Source organism: Vipera berus (genome assembly GCF_964194415.1).
Source record: "Vipera berus genome assembly, chromosome: 12".
NCBI classification, from domain to species: domain Eukaryota; kingdom Metazoa; phylum Chordata; class Lepidosauria; order Squamata; family Viperidae; genus Vipera; species Vipera berus.
In genome coordinates this window covers 2,703,665-2,722,082 of record NC_138215.1, presented here as the reverse complement: position 1 = coordinate 2,722,082, position 18,418 = coordinate 2,703,665, and the positions used below count along the sequence as shown (strand labels likewise).

General features: G+C 50.7%; 1 protein-coding gene across 1 annotated transcript in view; it reads right to left on the bottom strand.

The window, feature by feature from the left end:
* Nucleotides 1-13,073, bottom strand: part of ADAMTS7 (ADAM metallopeptidase with thrombospondin type 1 motif 7) — a gene marked incomplete at its 5' end in the record, with an annotated part of 43,778 nt that extends 30,705 nt beyond the window's left edge. The window contains 10 exons of the mRNA XM_081337004.1: nucleotides 195-340; nucleotides 1,771-1,863; nucleotides 2,440-2,584; nucleotides 4,592-4,735; nucleotides 6,285-6,434; nucleotides 6,789-6,913; nucleotides 7,376-7,459; nucleotides 7,660-7,847; nucleotides 10,793-10,991; nucleotides 12,060-13,073. Coding sequence (XP_081193130.1) covers nucleotides 195-340; nucleotides 1,771-1,863; nucleotides 2,440-2,584; nucleotides 4,592-4,735; nucleotides 6,285-6,434; nucleotides 6,789-6,913; nucleotides 7,376-7,459; nucleotides 7,660-7,847; nucleotides 10,793-10,991; nucleotides 12,060-13,073 — 2,288 coding nt within the window. The remainder of the gene's footprint in view (nucleotides 1-194; nucleotides 341-1,770; nucleotides 1,864-2,439; nucleotides 2,585-4,591; nucleotides 4,736-6,284; nucleotides 6,435-6,788; nucleotides 6,914-7,375; nucleotides 7,460-7,659; nucleotides 7,848-10,792; nucleotides 10,992-12,059) is intronic.
* Between the last annotated feature and the right edge of the window lie 5,345 nt (nucleotides 13,074-18,418).

Genomic DNA, 18,418 nt, shown 5'->3' with positions numbered 1-18,418 from the left:
GAACCCAGAGCCACAGGACTGCGGGACACGTTCAACCTGCTGGAGGACACATCTGGGGCTCACGACCTTGTCCTCACTCAAAGCAAAGAGAGGTATGCCCATCAGAGGCCAAGGGACCGAAGCAGAAGGAAACCGGTCAGGGCAGCTGGACTCCCTTTGTGACCTGCTTCTTGGGCAGGTGACCAGTCACTCACGCAGGATTGTTGCATGGCCGCTCCGCGTTCTGCACTCCAGCCCCACAAGTCCGGGAGCAGGCCGTCCAAGGGCTCCAGGCTGCCCAGCCTCCGTGGACAGACTCTGGGCGGTACCCGACACTCACACACTCTCCGTTGAAGCACCACTGAAAGAAGCAGAGGCCCATCACTGACTAGGAGGTCTGGGGGGCCTTTTCAGCCCACGGCTAGCTGAAGTCTCATTCCCTCCATCATGGACTACCAGTTAAAAGGAGTCTGGTGGCTTGTGTGGTTAGGAGGCTCGGTTGACAATCTGCAAGCCCGCATTCTAGACCCCAGTGCTGCTGTGTGGTCAGGTAAGCTCCCGTCATTCGCCCCAATTCCTGCCGACCCAGCAAACAGGTACCTCTTTGTGGGCTCATTAATGGGGACATGAAAGGAGCCCCCAACTGGGTGCCCCGGGGCAAGAATGACGTCACCAGTTAATCCTTTCAACCAGAAGCACCTGGTGCTTCCAAGATGAATAAAACAATGACAAAAGACTACCAGCTTAGGGCCTTAAATGGCTATGGGGGAACCATCCCTTTGCTTTCATGGTCGTCTTGGGTTGCTAATGAGGTCTGAGCCGAGCACATGCAGAGACCTTGTCAAACTGGGCCAAGACCTAGAGGAGAGCGAGCTGGGCTCAGAAACAAGCTGGAAACCAGAAGAGACACTGAAGTGAGGCGTTCCAGTGCAGGACTGAAATGCTGCCTTTGCCTCTGGCCAGCATCTTCCCTGGGAGCCCCAAGGAGGGCGTTTTGCAAGGCACCCAATGCACCCATTCTGCTAGGCTCCCCATCCAGACAGCCCCGCCTGGCCGGAGCTGAAGCCAGCAAAGCAGCCCCTGCCTCCAGACGAGGCAGTGCAGGGTCCAAGACAAAGATCGGGCTGCAGAGAAGAGCAAAAGTGCCCAGCACTGCTGCCTCCTGGAACTGGCCACCTGACAGGAGCAGAACCACTTGCCAGCATTAGCCAGGCAGCCATCCAGAAGGGAGGCATCAACCAGGACACTAATGCTGGCACGAGAACCACAGGATGGCCCTCTGCCACCCTGTTCTGTCACACTCTCACTCTTCCAGCAACTCTTAAACGGGCAAGCAGCCTGCCACGAAAAGAGCTCAAGAAAACTAGTTGCATTCAAGAATGGCTGGAGTGATTACAGCCACCCTCTTGAACATTCAAGGAGAGAAAGTTGCAGCTGCCTTTTAAAAGATGCTGAAGCTCCTCCCTCGCTGGACATCAAAGACAATTGCTCACCAGACACTTTCTCCCTGCACCCTGCCGGTGCTCAGCAATTAAGGGAACAGCGTACATTGTGCAGTTGGAGATGCCCTTAAGCTTCAGAGCATCTTGCAAAGCGTGCCCACTGAAAGAAACTTCTGAGCAAAGTTCTGTTTTGCTCCAGGGTTTGTGTCGGACTGCGAATGCCTCCCTGATTATCTCTTGGTGGGACTGTGACATGGCATGATTTAGACAAAATGGCATTTGGGAAGCAGCTTCAGGGCTGAGGTTTTCTGGCCCAGAGACGGGCTCCATGCCAGATCCCAGGAAATACCTTGTTCTCATCACACTTGGTGCCGTCGACAGCTGCGTCCAGCTTGGAGTGACACGTGTTCCCCACAGAGCACCAGAGGGTGTTGCAGACGCTCTGCGGGAAGAAATAAAATGCTCTGAATTTGTGGTCAGGGCAGGGAGGCTGAGCTGCTGACAGCCATGCCGGGAAGGTGACTTTCTTCCTCTCCGTGTGCAGCAGCACAGAGGAAGAGCAAGAGGCAGCAGGGCCGGTGGGGACCTTCCCCTTCCCCATGGCAGAGGGCAGGAGGAGGAGGTGGCATCTCTGGCCAGAAGGATGATGCGGCTGCCCTTTCTAAGGAAAACGTTGCAATATCCCTGACCGATCCAGGCCTTGGGGGAGGAAGGCTTCTGTCCCCTGCTGCTGCCCGACAGTCTTTAAACGTACAATTTAATTCAAGAAATGTTTTCAATCCATTTCTGGTAAGCTTTTAAAGATAACAGCAGGTACAGAAATAAATAGATCATATCTTCTCTGATCCACTGTTTCCCAGCCTTGGTCACGACCTGGGGAAACTCTGCTCTAATCAGCTCCAAAGTCATTGGCTGAGACCACCTCATTTTCCTGAAACGCTTCTGCCACAGATGGGCCCCTCCTCAGAGGGACTTTCCCCCAAGGGCAGGACCCCCTCCGTAGTCTGCCCCCCCTTACATCCATGTCATCGCAGTAGGTGGAGTAGGCGCCATACTGGAGTCGGCACTGGTGGCTGACATCGTAGAGGACTCCTGGTGGAACTGAGGGGAAGCCGATCACATCCTTGGCTGGGGGATCATCCAGACAAAGCCCCCAGCCCCGGCTGCAAAGAGGAACATCAAGTAAGCAGGAGAGAGAATGAGAGAGGGAGGGAGGGCATACAATCTGGAAAGAATCCAGAATACATAGTCTAGGGTGACTCTCAACTCAGGGCACGAGGAGGGGGAAGGGGAAAGAGACACCTTTCGCCTGTGGAAAGCCCCCTCCCGATTGCACACCCTTCTGCTGCGACCTCCATTTGGTACCCTCAGCCCTCACAGATCAACAGGGCTTTCTTAATCAGAATAGAGCCGGAAGGGACCTTGGAGGTCTTGTATAGCTCAAGTAGAAGGTCCTATGCCAGTCCACACAAGTGGCTGTCCAGCAGGCAAGCTGGTCATGGCCAAACAATGAGTCTTCTTGGCATTGCTACCCAACAGGTTTTGAAGGCTGCAGCAGGAGGAGTCCAGGTTAAGAGTCTTTTTTATCAAATTTAAAGTTTTCAAAAATTCCATAATAGTTAAACCAATCACAAGCAGATCCTTCACTTACTAGTTGTTCTCTTAAGTCCCTTTCTTTTCAAATAACAGTAAGTCTCAAAATGCCATCCATTTACATTCCGAAATCATCTCTGTTCTATGTAGCGCTTCATGAGGTGACAGCCAAAGTGGCACTTTATCAGCTAATCTTTTATACTTCCACCATACACGAGCAATCGATTGCCTAATAGCATGAATCTAAAGACCAGGGTTAATTTTTACTTTGTCATACCACAGATAAGCATGCCACCCAAATCTCAAATAAAAACCTTCAAGGTCTAATAGCCTTGAATTTTTTTAAAGTTATCCAATTTTTTAACCATACCAGACAAGAAGCATCATAATATAATCTAAGACGGAGGTCCCCAACCTTTTGGGCACCAGGGACCGGTTCTGTAGAGAGAGGTTTTTCCGTGGACTGGAGGGTGCCTGGTTTTGTGTGCTGCCTGCATCTCGCAGATGGGCTTCACTTGTTTGTGCAGACCGGTTGCTGGCATGCCACAGCCCGGTACTGGTCCACGGACCGCGGGTTGGGGACCCCTGATCTAAGATCTGGCAAACCTAGACCTCCTCTATCTTTAGAATCTTGTAGCAGCTTATATTTAATTCTTGGTTTTTTATTTTGCCAAATTTAGATATTTTGATATATCTTTCTGCCACTGTTTGAAAGTGGAATCTGTAATTAATATTGGTATAGTCTGAAATAAAAATAACACTCTAGGTAGTACATTCATTTTAATTACCGAAATTCTTCCCATTAATGGCAAATCTAATTTTTTCCATCTATTTAAATCCAATTTTATCTCCTTCCATATTTTACTGTAATTATTTTTGTAAAGCTTAGAATTTTCCTCAGCGAGAGTCAGGTTAAGAGAGTCTTAAATGCCTTTATACAAAAATCAGACTTGTTCAACTGCACAGGAGGTGCAAATGGGAGATTCCATAAGGCTCTTTGCTCGCTGGTGGGAGAGCCTCCCCTTTGTTCGTCTACAGGCTCTCTGGGCTGGTGGCGGTCTCTGTGCAAAACCCAGATGGAAAGCAGACGGACCCTCGCTACCTGCAGCCGGTGTGCGGATTTCCTGGAGAGCCAGGGCAGAGGCAGGGCAGAGGCAGGCAGAGTCACCTCCCCACTGCAATCAGATCCTTCACATGCACAGAAGGTGAACGCAGCTCCAGGACAAGATCCTCCCTCCCCACCTCTGAAGATATATTTAAGAATCCAACTGAGTTGTTTAACCAGGAAGCAGAAGACTGACTAGAACTGAAACTTCTGCTTTATTTATAGCACCTAGCGATTGCTCTAAATCAGGGGGTGTCAAACTGCCGGCCTGTGGGCCAGACGCATCATGCGGAAGCCACGCCCACCCCATTGCCGGCAATGGTGAAACAGTCCCGATAATTTGTGCGACACCATGTGACGTTGCAGGTTTGACACGTCTGCTCTAAATGCAGCAGCAGAAAAATAAAAGGGGTGCAGAAGACTCCTGAGAGAGCAAGGGGGCTGCTATGGAAGGGGGGGGCAGCTGACTTACTCCAGGAAGCGCGTGATGTATTCCCTGCTGCAGAGAGACCAGGTGAGTGGCGAAGTATCGTACAGGAGCTGCGGAGACATGATGAAAGGCCTTTTCCCAACTGGCTCACAGTCATTGCCGTTGCCGTCGTGCTGAATCCCAAAACTGCAAAGGCACAGCCCGCAAAGGAGGTGAGACACACATGCAAAGGAGTGTCAAAGCAGCCCCCAAAGGTCTCTGGAGAGTCAAAGGAAGGACCAGGAAACAGCTTGGGGAAACGCCTTGTCGCTTCAAGGCATGTAACAGGGGAGCAAGAGAATGACACACACACTCATTAAACACCCTGCTAAGTTCCGTTCTGAGTGGACTGAATGAGTGGGCCTGGGGGGAAGGGGGGGTTTCAATCAATGCCTACATCTCTGGAGGCACTCTCTGTTGGTGAAGGCAAGTTCCCAAGGCCCGTGTCATTTTGTGTGTGATTGAAAAGGGTAAGCAGCAAGCCGGGGGGGCAGGAGATGGGGTGGCAATTGTATCAACAGGGGTTACTGGGCTGGTGCGGAAGTGTCACCACCCAGAAATGATCAGTAGATCTACACTTAGAACCAAACAACTTGCAAAGGCCTTTCATGAGATGGGGAATTCTGGGGACAAGGCCAACACATCTTAAAAGTTGTGAGGCTGAGAAACGCTGGTCTAGACCACCCTTGAAGGTGGAGCACCACAGGTCAGAGTTGCAGGGTCAGAACAACAGGCAAAGGATTAGCCTTTGAAAATTACAGCTGCTTGTCTCAGAGAAAGCTCTCTCCAAGGTTACAGGATTTTCCATTTCCAAATTACTATCTGACACTTTTATTAGTTTTAAACAAATGACAAACAACCTTTTCTATAAGTAGTTTTTGCTTATCAACTCCCTCATTCAGCAAGTGTTCAAAGTTATGACAGTGCTGTTCCACGATGGTGCTATTGCATGATCGCCATTACAGTCAGTACACCTTGTCCTATGCCTGATCTGTTTTTCTTTCCCCTCCCCCCTTGCAGAGCAGAAATTGTAGAAGAAAGGATTACAGAAGAGCAAGCAATGAAAAATACACTGGGCTGCTTGTGTAACACGCTAGAGTCTGCCAGTGCCAGCACATTGCTTTAGATTTATTTCCCCCATTGCTTACTCTCTTGTAATCCCTTCCTCTCTAATCTCCTTGCTCTCCAGGAAGGGGAGGGGAGGGGAAAAAAGAGGGGCGAAAAGAACTCAAAGCAGATGACGTGATTGTCCAGTATGATTCCGAAAGGGACTGTTTTGTCAGCTTTACAATTGTACACTTGTGTCTCTCCTCCCACGACCCCTTTAGGTGAAGATGCACTTTCAATACCTTCTGTCAAGCCCTTGTCATTCAACCACAACCAAAACCAAGATTTCTCCCAGAATTTCCTTCGCGTGACTCATAAAAAAGGAATGCAGTAAGGTTACAGAAACCTCAGCAACTAGACAACGTTCACTTCAGAGCCCAATTTACCTCTCAGCTTATTAAGGGAGAGACATTTTGGGGGGGTGGGGGTTTCCATTGAAGGACTCTGTGAACAATGGTAAGACACACCGTCTCCCTGGAGCTGAGACATGTGAATGTCTCCAGGCTCTAAACATGCTAGTGATCAAGCTCTACAAATCTCTGCTCAGTCTTAATCTCGGACAGGCCCAGATGCCCGGCTGCAACCTTACCTGTGTCCCAGTTCATGGGCCACGGTGAAGGCCAATGGAAGACCCGTGTCCTCATTCACATTGCAGCTCCGGTGTGGTTGGCACATGCCAGAGACGTGGGCCAGGCCCAATGTCTCACATGGACGGTTCATGGCAGTGCAGAGATCCTTCCTTTCCGAGTCAGGGAAAAGCGCACACACACACACACACACACACACACACACACACACACAGAGAGAGAGAGAGAACAAAAAAGAGGGTCACTATACTGAGCGAGACTCAGCTGGGTTGAAGGAAAATAAATTGGCAATTGGAGAACTCTAGGAAAAAACAAGGGCCCAGCTCAAAAACAGAAGCAAACCAAGATGCTCAGGCATTTCAGGTCCAGCTGCAGGACACCAGTGCAGGGCGCATCTCAAAATACTGTCAGACTGCTTTGCAATCTGGTGTCTGAGCACCGTCTCCAATTTTCTTCTCTTCAAAGAAGTTCCTCACTTTCAGTGAAATTGACAGTCACAGGGATACCTGGTGAGCAAGATGGCGACATCATGGTGCAGGGGGTGGGCATCCCCCTTGGGGTTGATGGCTTTCTGCCACTTGCAAAAACTTCTCAAGGTGTTGTCGGCATGGTGGCTAATTTTCAGATCCTCCTACGTGAAGAAAATTAGAATAACAGACAGAGATGTTGCACTGGTATGATTATTATCACCGACAAACTATTGAAAAGCATGAAAAGCAATGAAAAGCTATATCTATAAATATAAACAAACCCAGGGTTTATAATTATTATTCATAATTCCCCACTCTTCCAAAGCTGAGATTGTTGAACTCCTGTAAAGATTTTACCAACCTCAGAAACTTGGAACAAATATAAACACCTACTGCATGCCCTAAAAAGAGAAGCATCAAGACAGCAAAGCCAAAGGAATTCATGTGCAAAAAACATTTTAGTGGCTGTCTGGATCAGCTTTCAAGCAATTGCTAATGGCTGTTTGTATGCACAAACTATGGACCATGAAAGAGAGCGGGTGGAGACAACAGAATGAATATCCTCAGCTTTCTACGGAGATGAGAAGACGCTGCTCTACATAATGTCTTCTGTTTCTTCTTACCTCCTCGTCTTCCAGAAAGATGAGACGCACAATAGAAATGTGGACCGGGTTCCCAATGCTGGCATCATGGAATAAACCAGCCACCTGCATATTGGAAGAAGTGGAGTCCCTCAGTGAGTTCTGCACATGGGAAGGGAAGTTCCACAAAAGCACCTCAAATGTTTCAATCAATCGAATTAGCCCAAATCTCTCCTACTCAGAAACGTAGCCCTTTTCCCAGCTGAGAGATGCCCTTTGTCTGTTCCACAAAGGAACCACAACCAGCAACCTTTCACAATGCTCACCATGTTCATGACTGTCAGGACATACTTCTCAACATGCTGGCTGCCATGGTACTCCACCATCTTGGTGTCAGCCACCACCAGGGTCTCCACCCACTTCTCCTTACTGACCGAGCGAGGCCTGATCCGCCGTTTCCTCCGCTGCTTTTCCTCCCAACGTTCCCTCAACCTCTCTGAGCCGTTGGCATTTTCTTGAAATTGGAGAAGACAGGAGGTGATGACATCCTAACACGGCTGGCTCCCTATCCTCACAGTTTAGGCCAACAACCGTCTTCCCGAGGGTCTCCCAGGGGGAACTGAGCTTTCCAGCCATTGTGCTTTAGAACTGGAACCAGGCTCCCCCCACTCCTTCCTGCCCTCCTTACCCCCCCACCCCCCCAATCCAGGGGTCACAGCGCCACCACCCACTGTCTGTTATGCCTGCTATGCCCTCCAGGTCCAGGCCCAACTCTGATCTCTGACTGGTTCCAGTTCTGCTCCTGCCTCATAACCCACGACCACCTTAGTTATCAGATCCATCATGGGCCACTTTTCATTTCCCCAAATCAACCCACTTCCCCCACTGGAGGCTACCCAAGGACAAGGCAGAAGGGGGAAATGTGGCTCCTATCCTCTGCCTACCCAACTTGGCTGCCCATCCCTTCCCCTCCTTTTATCCCACTGCACTAATCCTGGGAATCCCTACAGGAGGTTATTTGTTTTGGTGCTACTACCAAACCCTTTACTGGTCTAGAAATCTTTCTTTGCCTCCCGTCTTTATTTGCTACTGACCAAAGGTGAGTAGGTAGAATGTGGGGAAGGTATGGGATGATGCAACCATTCTGTTCACATTTAAAGAATATTTAACTTTTATAAAAGAACTGAACCTGGGATGTCCAAAGACTTTGCTGCTTAGCCTTCTGGGCACTCACGCATTCCCACTGCCCCCAGGAGTCTCAGGCCCTCTGAGCAACCCCTCCCACCAGAACATAAACTCAGAGGAGGTGCCCACCTTCCCTTGCTTTGATTGGCAGATTCACCACCCAATCATCACAAATACCAGGTAACTGAGGACAACTGAAGACTGTCTCCTCCTCCTCCTCCTCCTCCTCGTGCCCACCACTGGGGAAGAGGCAAAGTCAGCTGGTTGGACGCTTGAGCCTTTCTGGGACCCAAAGGGTGGCCAACTGCAGGGCTCCTTCATTTTGTCTCTTCCCACTTTCTGAAGGGGGGGGGGGATCCTGCTGAAGTGCATTTTTCCCAAGAAGCCTAATCCTGTTTCTTCAGCAACCTTGAACACAATAAACAGCACTGCACGCTGAACCATTTCCCTCGCCCAGTGATTAGTTGGATGTTTTAGGTAAATGAGGGCACTGTCTTATTATGGGCTGCCTTCTGCAGCTGGAAGACTAAATGCTTCCCACCATGTTCCGTTTACTACCAATCAGACTGAGGAAGGAGGTTTGTTTCTTCTGGAGAAAAGGAAAGGAATAGCCAAGGGGACACAACAGTGGCAACGAATGTGGGCCTCTGCTCTGTAAATAGAGCCTGGGTGGGGAGGGGCTGGGGCCGAACAACAGCTGGCCCAGTCCTAGGAGGAAAGAGGTGGGTGTGCCATCAAAGTGGTTTCTGGAGGAAACTACTTTATAAAAGGAAAAGTTTACTACTACTTGGATTTATGTGAAAATATTTTCCATGAGAATCATCGGGGAGAATCTGAGAACACCGTTTTTGTCTAGCACATTTTATTAAAAGGCATAAGCTCTGATGAGCTCCACCCTTTAATAAAACTGATTAGTCAGAAAAGGTGCTCTCGGACTCCTTTTGATTTTGGGCTCGCACAGCTCTGGTCTTCCTGTGACAGTTAAATCCACTGGAAATGGGATTTGCTTTATTTGCTTTACTTCTTCAGATTTTTCTACAACTGTAATTGGAATCTTCTCTCTGTGCTGGGAACGCAAGTCTCCTGGGCCTTTAAGAAGAGACTGGAGAGCCACTTGTCTGAACTGGCCCAGGGTCTTCGGCTTGAGCAGACGGTTGGACTAGGGGACCCCCAAGGTCCCTTCCAGACCTACTATTCTACATTCTATATTCCTAACTCAACCCCAAAGACAGCATCGTCCTGAAGGGCCGTTACACACCCTCACCCCTACCTCCCCAATGGCTGCTAGCCATTTCGGCTTCAGCTGCAGAACAGAGAGATGGTCAACGGCCTCCTGCTTAAGGCCCGACTGGTGGTTGCTTAAGCCAGGCTGGGGCATTGCACCAATTCTTTGCATGCCCAGGGCTCCTGGGAGGCCGTTAGAACCCCTCTTAAGTCACATTTAGCAGGCTTTCCAAAGAGCGGCAGAACTGCAGTGAAATATAACTGGAGCTTTCTGCACAGAAAGGTCCATTTGCCCTGGGAAAAGGCGTCAGTTTCTGCCAGCTGGTTGGTTTATACGGAGCACGTTACTCATTTTTCTACCACTTCAGTTGACCAGGGCCAGATGTCACTTTGGGTCCCCATGGGACACTTCTGGCTGTGGCTGACCACGATGCTGCTGTTCCTACATTTGCAGCACAGACTGCAGGAGGCTGGCCAGGCTCTGGCCTCTTCCCTTCTAGCCTGAAGGACAGAAGACTGCTAGGTCTACGGGTGAATGAGCTGTGGTGAGGAGTCCACGAGGCAGAGGAGGAAAAGGATGGGAAAGCTGCTCCCTTCTTTCACTGCTCTGCAGCCCTGCTCCCTCCCACAGAATGGCAGCCAGGCTGTTTCTGTCTACAAGACCACCAGGCCAGTGCTCCAAAGTAGCTGGGGGATTGGGACCAGCACGGAGCACTTTTGGGATGACAGGCAAAGCAGCTAAACTCTGTCCCAAGCCCCCACCTGCAGTGGCCCAAGCCCCCCCCCCAGGCAGGTGGTTTCCCAAATGGCTAGGGATGCTGGAGGGGAGGAAAATTTCACCAACAGCAGCAAAGCCGTAAAGACCTCCCCATTCTTGGCCCAGGAAAGGTCAGCAAGGGCTGGAGAAATGCGCCTTAGCAGAGACATGAGGGAGGCCAGAGCCAGTCCCAAAGAGAGCCATTCCTCCCTCGAGAGAGAATTTGAAAAGGGATTTCAAGTGACAAAAGAGCCGGCTAGGAGCCACGGGACTCCCAAACCAGGAAACATTACCTTGCACCCCACACATCCTGACAGAAGCTGGCTGCTTCCTGGCTCCTTTCGTGCTCAGGACCGAAATAAACTCTTCAGCTTTGTGCTCCCAAACATGGCGTCGAGATATCCTGTGTGGTTGGGCTGTGCCCTCCCTTAGGTTGCTGGGAGCCAGGGGCTCAATTAGGAAGTCTTGGCCAGCCAGGTGAAAGACGCCTTTCTGGAGAGGAAATGGCATCGGTCCCTAAATGCTCTGTCTGCAGAAAGTGGCAGGCCACTTCAGCATGCGAGTTTCCAGCTCACTTGATTGCAATGAGCAGGAAGAAACATCTTCTCCTTTCTCCTAGGGATGGACAGATGGGGACTTACCCACACACGCAGACACACACACGCCCTCGGGAAGCTAAGAGAAACTAAGCTAAGGCATGGGGAAAACTTTGCCTTTGAGATTGCTGGGCAAATCCACCCAACTTCCTCAACCAGGGCTGGCCGGCCTGGGAAGACTCAGGACTGCAGCACTAAATCGGGGTTTCTCAAACTTGGTTCCACAAGAACTTGATGGGGCTGCCTGAGAGATGGGCAAAAAACAAAAGCTTTTCCACTCAAATGCAGCCTGATTTTATCACTAGCGCTTTCCCTCCCCGTCAGGGATTCTGGTTTTTGTTTTTGAATGAATGAATGAGCGAGCCTGAAAAGATTTGAGAATTGCTGCTTTAGACCCAGAAGCCAGCGGTCCACAACCTTTCTGACTCTGTAGACTAGCAAACAGTGGTGGTGAGGTGGAGAGGGGGTTTTGTAGGGTTGGGGACCCCTGCTTTAGAGCCTACGGAAGCCGTGTCCAGGGTAGCCTTGCCGATCCCGAGGTAAAGACCGACTAGCTTTAAAACAGAACTGAAAGAGGCATCCTAAGAGGCTCCCCAGGCCCTCGTTGCAGGATGCAAAGCAGGATGCAATTCTCCTTCCTCTGCACCTCTTACTCCCTTGTGGCGGGTCGAGAGTGGGGGGACAGGTGGAGGAGAGGGCCGGGTCGAAGCAAAGGAGGGCTCCTGTGGGAGGGGATTCACGAGGATGTCTCCTACGGAATTCCCTAGAGCAATTACATTCCTAATCACAATCTCCCCAAAGAAACATCTGCTTATAAGAAACCAAACTGTGAGATGCAGTTGTGCTGACTTCACAGAACAATGATTGTTATGCCAGATGTTGAACAAAGAAGGAATTCAGCCAGCGGGACAGAGAGGGTGCCAGAACCAAGGCCTCCCCCTGCCTTCCCTCCCAAGACACTCACCAGCCCATCGCACGTGCTGAGGGCCGCCAGCCCACTTTCTTTGTCCTGGTTCTGAACAGACCCGATCATATGACACGGGTTCCGGCTGGACGCTTGAATCCCGGCCCCAGCGATGCCTCCACGCCGTTTCTCAGTAACAAAGCCGGGAGCCAGGAGGTGCGGGTTGAGGCTCAGGTTGAAGCGCAGCTGCTGCCCTCGGAGAACGAGGGCGTAAAAGGTCCCCGGGCGAATCCGTGAGAACACGGCCCTTTTGGACAGCAGCCGGTGGGACAGATTGTAGGAGAGGAAGGCGCCCCTCTCGTCCACTCTGGCCGGGTACACCACCTCGTGGTCCTCGTAGCCAGGATCCGGCCCCCGAGAGGATTCTGCACCTGGAGAAAGCCCTGCGAGTGACGGGGTGGGGCGGGGGTCCTGCTCCCCCCTTTGGCCTTCCCTGACAGGCGGAGGCTCCCCTTGCCAGGGGCCAAAGCGGCAAGAGGTTAAGGCTGCCCTTCCCCACGTCCCGCCAAACCCCTCCCGGTAAGAAAAGACCCGCTCTCCTCTTTGGGGGTGACGGGAGGGGCTCTTCGTGCTGGGCTGCCCTTCTGCCGCTACAAGCCGCCCCGACTTTGGGGGGCTCTTCCCGCCACCCCGCCCCGCCTGCTCCCGGGGGGCGAGTCTGCCTGCGAGGGCCGGGCCGGGGGCGGCGGCGGAGGGGAGGGCAGCCAGCCCGCCAGCCTCTCCGAGGACAATGGGCGAGGGCTGCAGGGCGCCCGCACCTCTTTGTCGCCGCCGCCGCCGCCGAGCCGGCCGGCAGGAGACCGCGCAGCGCCCGTCCTTGCGAGGCGCCTCCGACTTCCAGGCGGGTTGGCAGCGCCCGCAGCCCCTCGCCCGCCCCCCTCGCCGGCCGGGAGGCAGCCCAGCGCCGGGCGCGGCTTGGGGGCCGCCTCTCCCGCACCCACCTGGGGACTCGGCGCGGGCCCCCCGGGCCAGGACGGCGGCGGCGGCGGCCACCAGCAGCAGCGCGCGGGCCATGCGGGCGGAGCAGGCGGGCCGGCCTCAAGGCGCGGGCGAGAGAGGCGCCCCCGGCCTTCGCGCTGCGACGGCCCGCCGGGCAGGCCGGGTGCGGGCGGCGGGCGCGGCTCGTGCTGCCTCTTCCATGCCGGCGGCGGCGGCGCCCTCCAGCCGGCTCCGCCCCCGCCCCGCCCCCGCCCCTCGCCCGGCCGCCGTTCAGCTGGGCGGGGGGCCAAAGGCGCTGCCGGACCAGGGCGCGCCGCTCCTGCCGCCCCGCCCGCGCGCTCGCCCGTCGGAGCGGCCGGCTGCTGGGCTCCCGCGCGCCATCCACCTTCCAGGGAGGCCTGGCGGAGGGACGCGGCGGAGGACGAGGGTCCGGCGGGGGAGCCGGCGCGTCTCTCCGGTCTCCTCGCGCCCGGCTTCCTCGGGCCTCGCCGTCCAGCAGCGGGAAGCGGGAGGTGTCCCGGCCGGCCCAGCTTCACATCGTTGCCCAGCGCGAAGCCGCTTTGCTCGCTGACGGCCGCCTTCCCAGAACCGGCTTCGCTTTTAGACTTTATTCGGGAACCTCAATTGTGCAGAGCCCGGGGACGCGGCGGGCCACGCACCAACCCTGCAGGTTCAAACAATAGGCTGAACTGTGCTTGGCTGCTTTATGGTTCCACGCCTGGGAAGGATGCTGACGGAGAAGCGGAGAGGCAGAAGTGTGTGTCTCTTGGCGGAGACTACAAAAAAATAAATTAACATTAAGGTTTAGATTAGGCATGTCCAACCTTTGGCCTGAGAGTCACATGTGGCCCTAGGCAGCTAGTAACGTGGCCTCACAAAATCATAAACTTTTAACATGTGATTTATATACATTAACATATACTATAGCGCCCATCAAAAGTTGCATTGGGGTCTGCAGGGCAGGCTGGGCTCTTCATCTGTCCTGCTGGAGGGGGGAGGGGCAGTTGCACCAATGGAGTAGTAACTAAAGACCTACAAAAGCTTACTCGGCAGTCACTTTTCCTGTGTTCAGGAGAGGTTTACTTCGCATTCAGATTGTAAACATGTAATTTTGCTGATTTGTTTTGTCTGGGTGGAATAGGCTCTTAGGTTTTCCAGCTTTGGGGGCAATATAATAAATCCCTTCCAGCCTATGATTCTATCTAGCACATCAAAGGCAGTCCTCGACTTAACGACCCGAAGGTGCATTTTCAAAAGGTCACTGGACTTCGGGTTTTTTTGAAGATTTTGCTTCTCATCTGAATTGAAGAAGCGAAATACCTTCAAGGAAAACAAAGTCCAGTATCCTTTTGAAAACATACCTTTGGGACAACCATGATCTGGATGACTGAGAATCTCCAGAGACAACTGTACTTTCTTGTTTTTTTCCTTGAAAACTTTTTGCTTCTCATCCATGAAGCCGAAGAAGGAAAAGACCAGGAAAGTCCAGGTGCCTTTTGAAAAAGCACCCGTGGGATTTGCTTAATGACGGTTCATCGGTAATGACAGCCTCAGAAAGGCTGCAAATGAATTTGGCTGAAGCCATTTCTACTTCATTTTCGGTTGCCACAGAATTGAGAGGGAGGATGTGTACTTTTAAGTTTAGACAAAACAATAAATTGTCCTGTGGGAACAAAGGTCATTGCTGCCTGAGTTTTGGCGGGGTGAAGTTACTGTTAGAAAGCCCGCCAAGTAGATTATTGGGGAGTGTGATTTATGACCTATTACTGGGGTGGGAAGCTCAACTTTGTAACATTGTAACCTTTTGGAGGGAACTTCAGTCTTGGTTTCACTTATGATCCTGCCGATACTGTTTAGCCAATAAATATGTTCCTTAAGGAAACCTCTTGCCTTGGAATTCTCTTTTTACTGGTCTCATCTATCAGAACCATGACAGGCTGCTTGATGGCCAGTGAAGCACTTCCAACCATCCCCAAAAGTGGCACACAAACATAGAGGTAGTCCTTGACCTATGACTGTAATGGAGTCTGATCATTAAGGTTGCAAGTCATGACAGTAATTGACTCTGTAAACAGTTTAGGACTGTAAAACCAGTTTAACAAGTCTGATTTTTGTATAAAGACATTTAAGACTCTCTTAACCTGACTCTCGCTGAGGAAAATGCTAAGCTTTACAAAAATAATTACAGTAAACACGTGAAGCTAGTTAGAGCAGTCCTATATAAATTGTGGGCTGCTCACCTCTATGTGAATTCCATAAAGAAAAAATAGATTACCTAGGGCCGTGGTGGCGAACCTATGGCACGGGTGCCACAGGTGGCACGCAGAACCCTCTCTGTGGGCACACACACTGTCGCCCCAGTCCTAGGTCTTCAGCTGGGTTTTATAAAACTTTTTGCTTTAGGCCTCCACCGTGTGCAAAAAAAAAAGATTCAATCAATCAATTTCAACTTCTCGCGGGGGAAAAAAATCTCGCAAAGTTGGAATTGATTGAACTTTTCAGTCCCACCCAGTCTGCCATTACCACTGCAGCCAAGCCCACCCAATGGGCCACGCCCACCCAGCACCCCACGATACATAAGTGGGTTTTGGTTGCAGTTTGGGCACTCGGTCTCTAAAAGGTTCGCCATCACTGACCTAGGGTATCGCATCTCTCCCCAGGGCATATAAATGGACCCCAAGAAAGTCCGGGTGGTGTTAGAATGGGCACCATCCCGCACGAGAAAGCAACTGCAAAGTTTCCTGGGGTTTGCCAACTTCTACTGCTAGTTTATCCCCTCGTTCGCCCAAATGGCCCTGCCAATCACGAACTTATTAAAAACCAAAGGGGAGGGCAAACCAAAAACCAGCCAGCCACTGAAGTGAACGGTGGAATGTCAAGCCGCATTTGAGAGACTAAAAAGATTGTTCTCGGCTGAACCCGTCCTGCGGCACTCTGACACCGTAATGTAATGCAGGCAGATGCCAGAAATGTAGCAGTGGGGGCTGTGTTACTACAAGAAAATAACAAAGTAGTGTTACAATCCTGCGCGTACACCTCCAGAAAGCTCACTGAAATGAAACAAAGGTGGGCAGTCTGGGAAAAGGAGGTGTATGCAGTAAGGTGGGTGCTCCTCACCTGGCGGCATTTCTTGGAAGGGAACAAAATCCCCTTCCAAGAGTAGACTGACCGTAAGAACCTGGAAGCATTAAAAGCACCGAGGAAACTCACCCCTAAGCAAGCCCGGTGGTCGCAACACTTCCACCATAAAACATCTACCAGGTGGGAAGAATTTCCTAGCAGATGCTTTATCCCATATGCCTAAATACAATGACATAGCATAATGAAACACCTCATGCCCGAAACACAGCTGGCAGCACGAGTAACTACTCGAGCACAAGCCAAGCTACAGAAACTGTTAGCTAACCAAGCGGGAATTGAATTCAGAAAAGCCTTAGAAACTGACAAATGGTTCCTAAGCCACAAAAACTTATGCACCATCACAGATGGACTACCCTGGGTGGGAGAGAAGCTGTACATACCCAAAAGCCAAAGACTTGGATTTATGCAGCTTTGTCATGACTCAAAATCGGCAAGCCATTTTGGGTTTGTAAAGACGTTGCACTTAGTCAAAAGACAATTTTGGTGGCTATCCATCAAAAAGGACATTGAAAGCTATGTAGCCAGCTGCCCAACTTGCGCAGCAGCAAACAGATTGTAAGGAAAGTCACCGGGACTGCTACAACCCGTAGCGACCCCCTCAGCACCCTGGAAGATTTCCATGGACTTCATAGTGGAACTACCAGAGAGTAGCGTAAATACAGTCATCTGGGTTGTGACGGACCTTTTCTCCAAACAAGTATATTTCATACCCTGCACAAAAATCCCTACAGCAAAAACCTTAGCAAAACTATTTGTCCAACACATCTATCAATTGCATGGAGTACCCCACCGCATCATATCAGACAGGGGGGTGCAATTCACATCAGAGTTCTGGAAAGAATTCTTGTCCCTTTTGGGGACCACTCAGGAACTGTCATCTAGTCATCATCCACAAACAAATGGGGGGACAGAACATTCAAACTCAGTACTTGAACAACATCTAAGGTGCTTTATTAATTACCAACAAACAAACTGGGCAGACTTACTTACATTCGCTGAAGTCGCCTACAACAATGCAGTTCACTCCAACACGGCCTACACCCCATTCCAAGTAGCCACTGTACAGAGTTTCAATCCCATGCCAGAACTGTCACCTACTGAACCTGCCATCCCCTCTCTAAAGGACTGGATTGCAGAGTTAAAAAATACCTGGCCAGTAGTTAGGAAGGCACTAGACAAAGCCAGACAAGCACACAAAACACAGGCAGACAAAAAGAGAGTCGAGCCAAAGCTGTGCAGTATAGGGGAGATGGTCTACCTATCCACTAAATACTTAAAATCCTTACATCCATCAAAGAAACTAGGACCCAAATATGTAGGACCATTCCCCATCATTAGAATCATAAAAGTGGTAACAGTGGAATTAAAACTCCCAAAACCCTCAGACAAATCCAACCAATCTTCCACTGCAGCCTCCTAAAACAAGAGCAACAGTCTCCCTTAAGACCAGCTGTCGCTCCACCTCCTCCTCCCATTATGGTCGAAGGGGAACAACACTTTGAAATCAAAGAAATCCTGGACTCCAGAAGATACCATGGCTCAACTACAGTATGTCCACAGCTGTCAGTGCTGCTAACATCGGATGTTCTTGCTTTGACAAAATATGGAGATGCTGCCATTTTTCTTCTTATGTCTTACTCTTAAGAGTTAGAATTAGATGATACTGGGGATGGGGAGGAGGAATGTGTATGGTAGTTTGACATAACAATATTGTAGCAGTGTGAGAATCAAGGTTTTTTGAAATAAGAGATGATAAGAAATGGTGGGTTGGAGAGCTGGAGGGAAAGCCTGCAGTTCAAACTAATTGGAGAATGTGATTTATGACTGTTAATCAGAGGAGGGAATTGAGCTTGATACTATGTGTTCAGGGGAGGGGAATTCAGATTTTGGCTTCGCCTATGTACATGCCGATGCTATGCTACTCAAATAAAGATTCTTTAAGGAAAACAATGCCTCAAAGTTCTTTGAAGAGTTTCATCTGTCAGAACCATGACAACAGCATTTCACTGGTCCACTAATTTAGTCACTTTGTCAAAAAAAAAGAAATAAGGTTTGCCTGGCGTCATGTTTTTGATAAACCTCTGCTGGCTTCTAGTAATTGTCTTATTCAATTCTAGGTTCTCTCAAATGCATTGCTCAATTATCTTCTCCAGGATCTTCCCAGGTATTGATGTGAGGGTGATTGATTGGTCTATAGTTTCCTGGCTCCACTTTCCCCGTTTTGTAGAGCTCTCTTCCAATACTCATATTTCCCCAGTGCTCCAGGAGGTTTGAAAGAA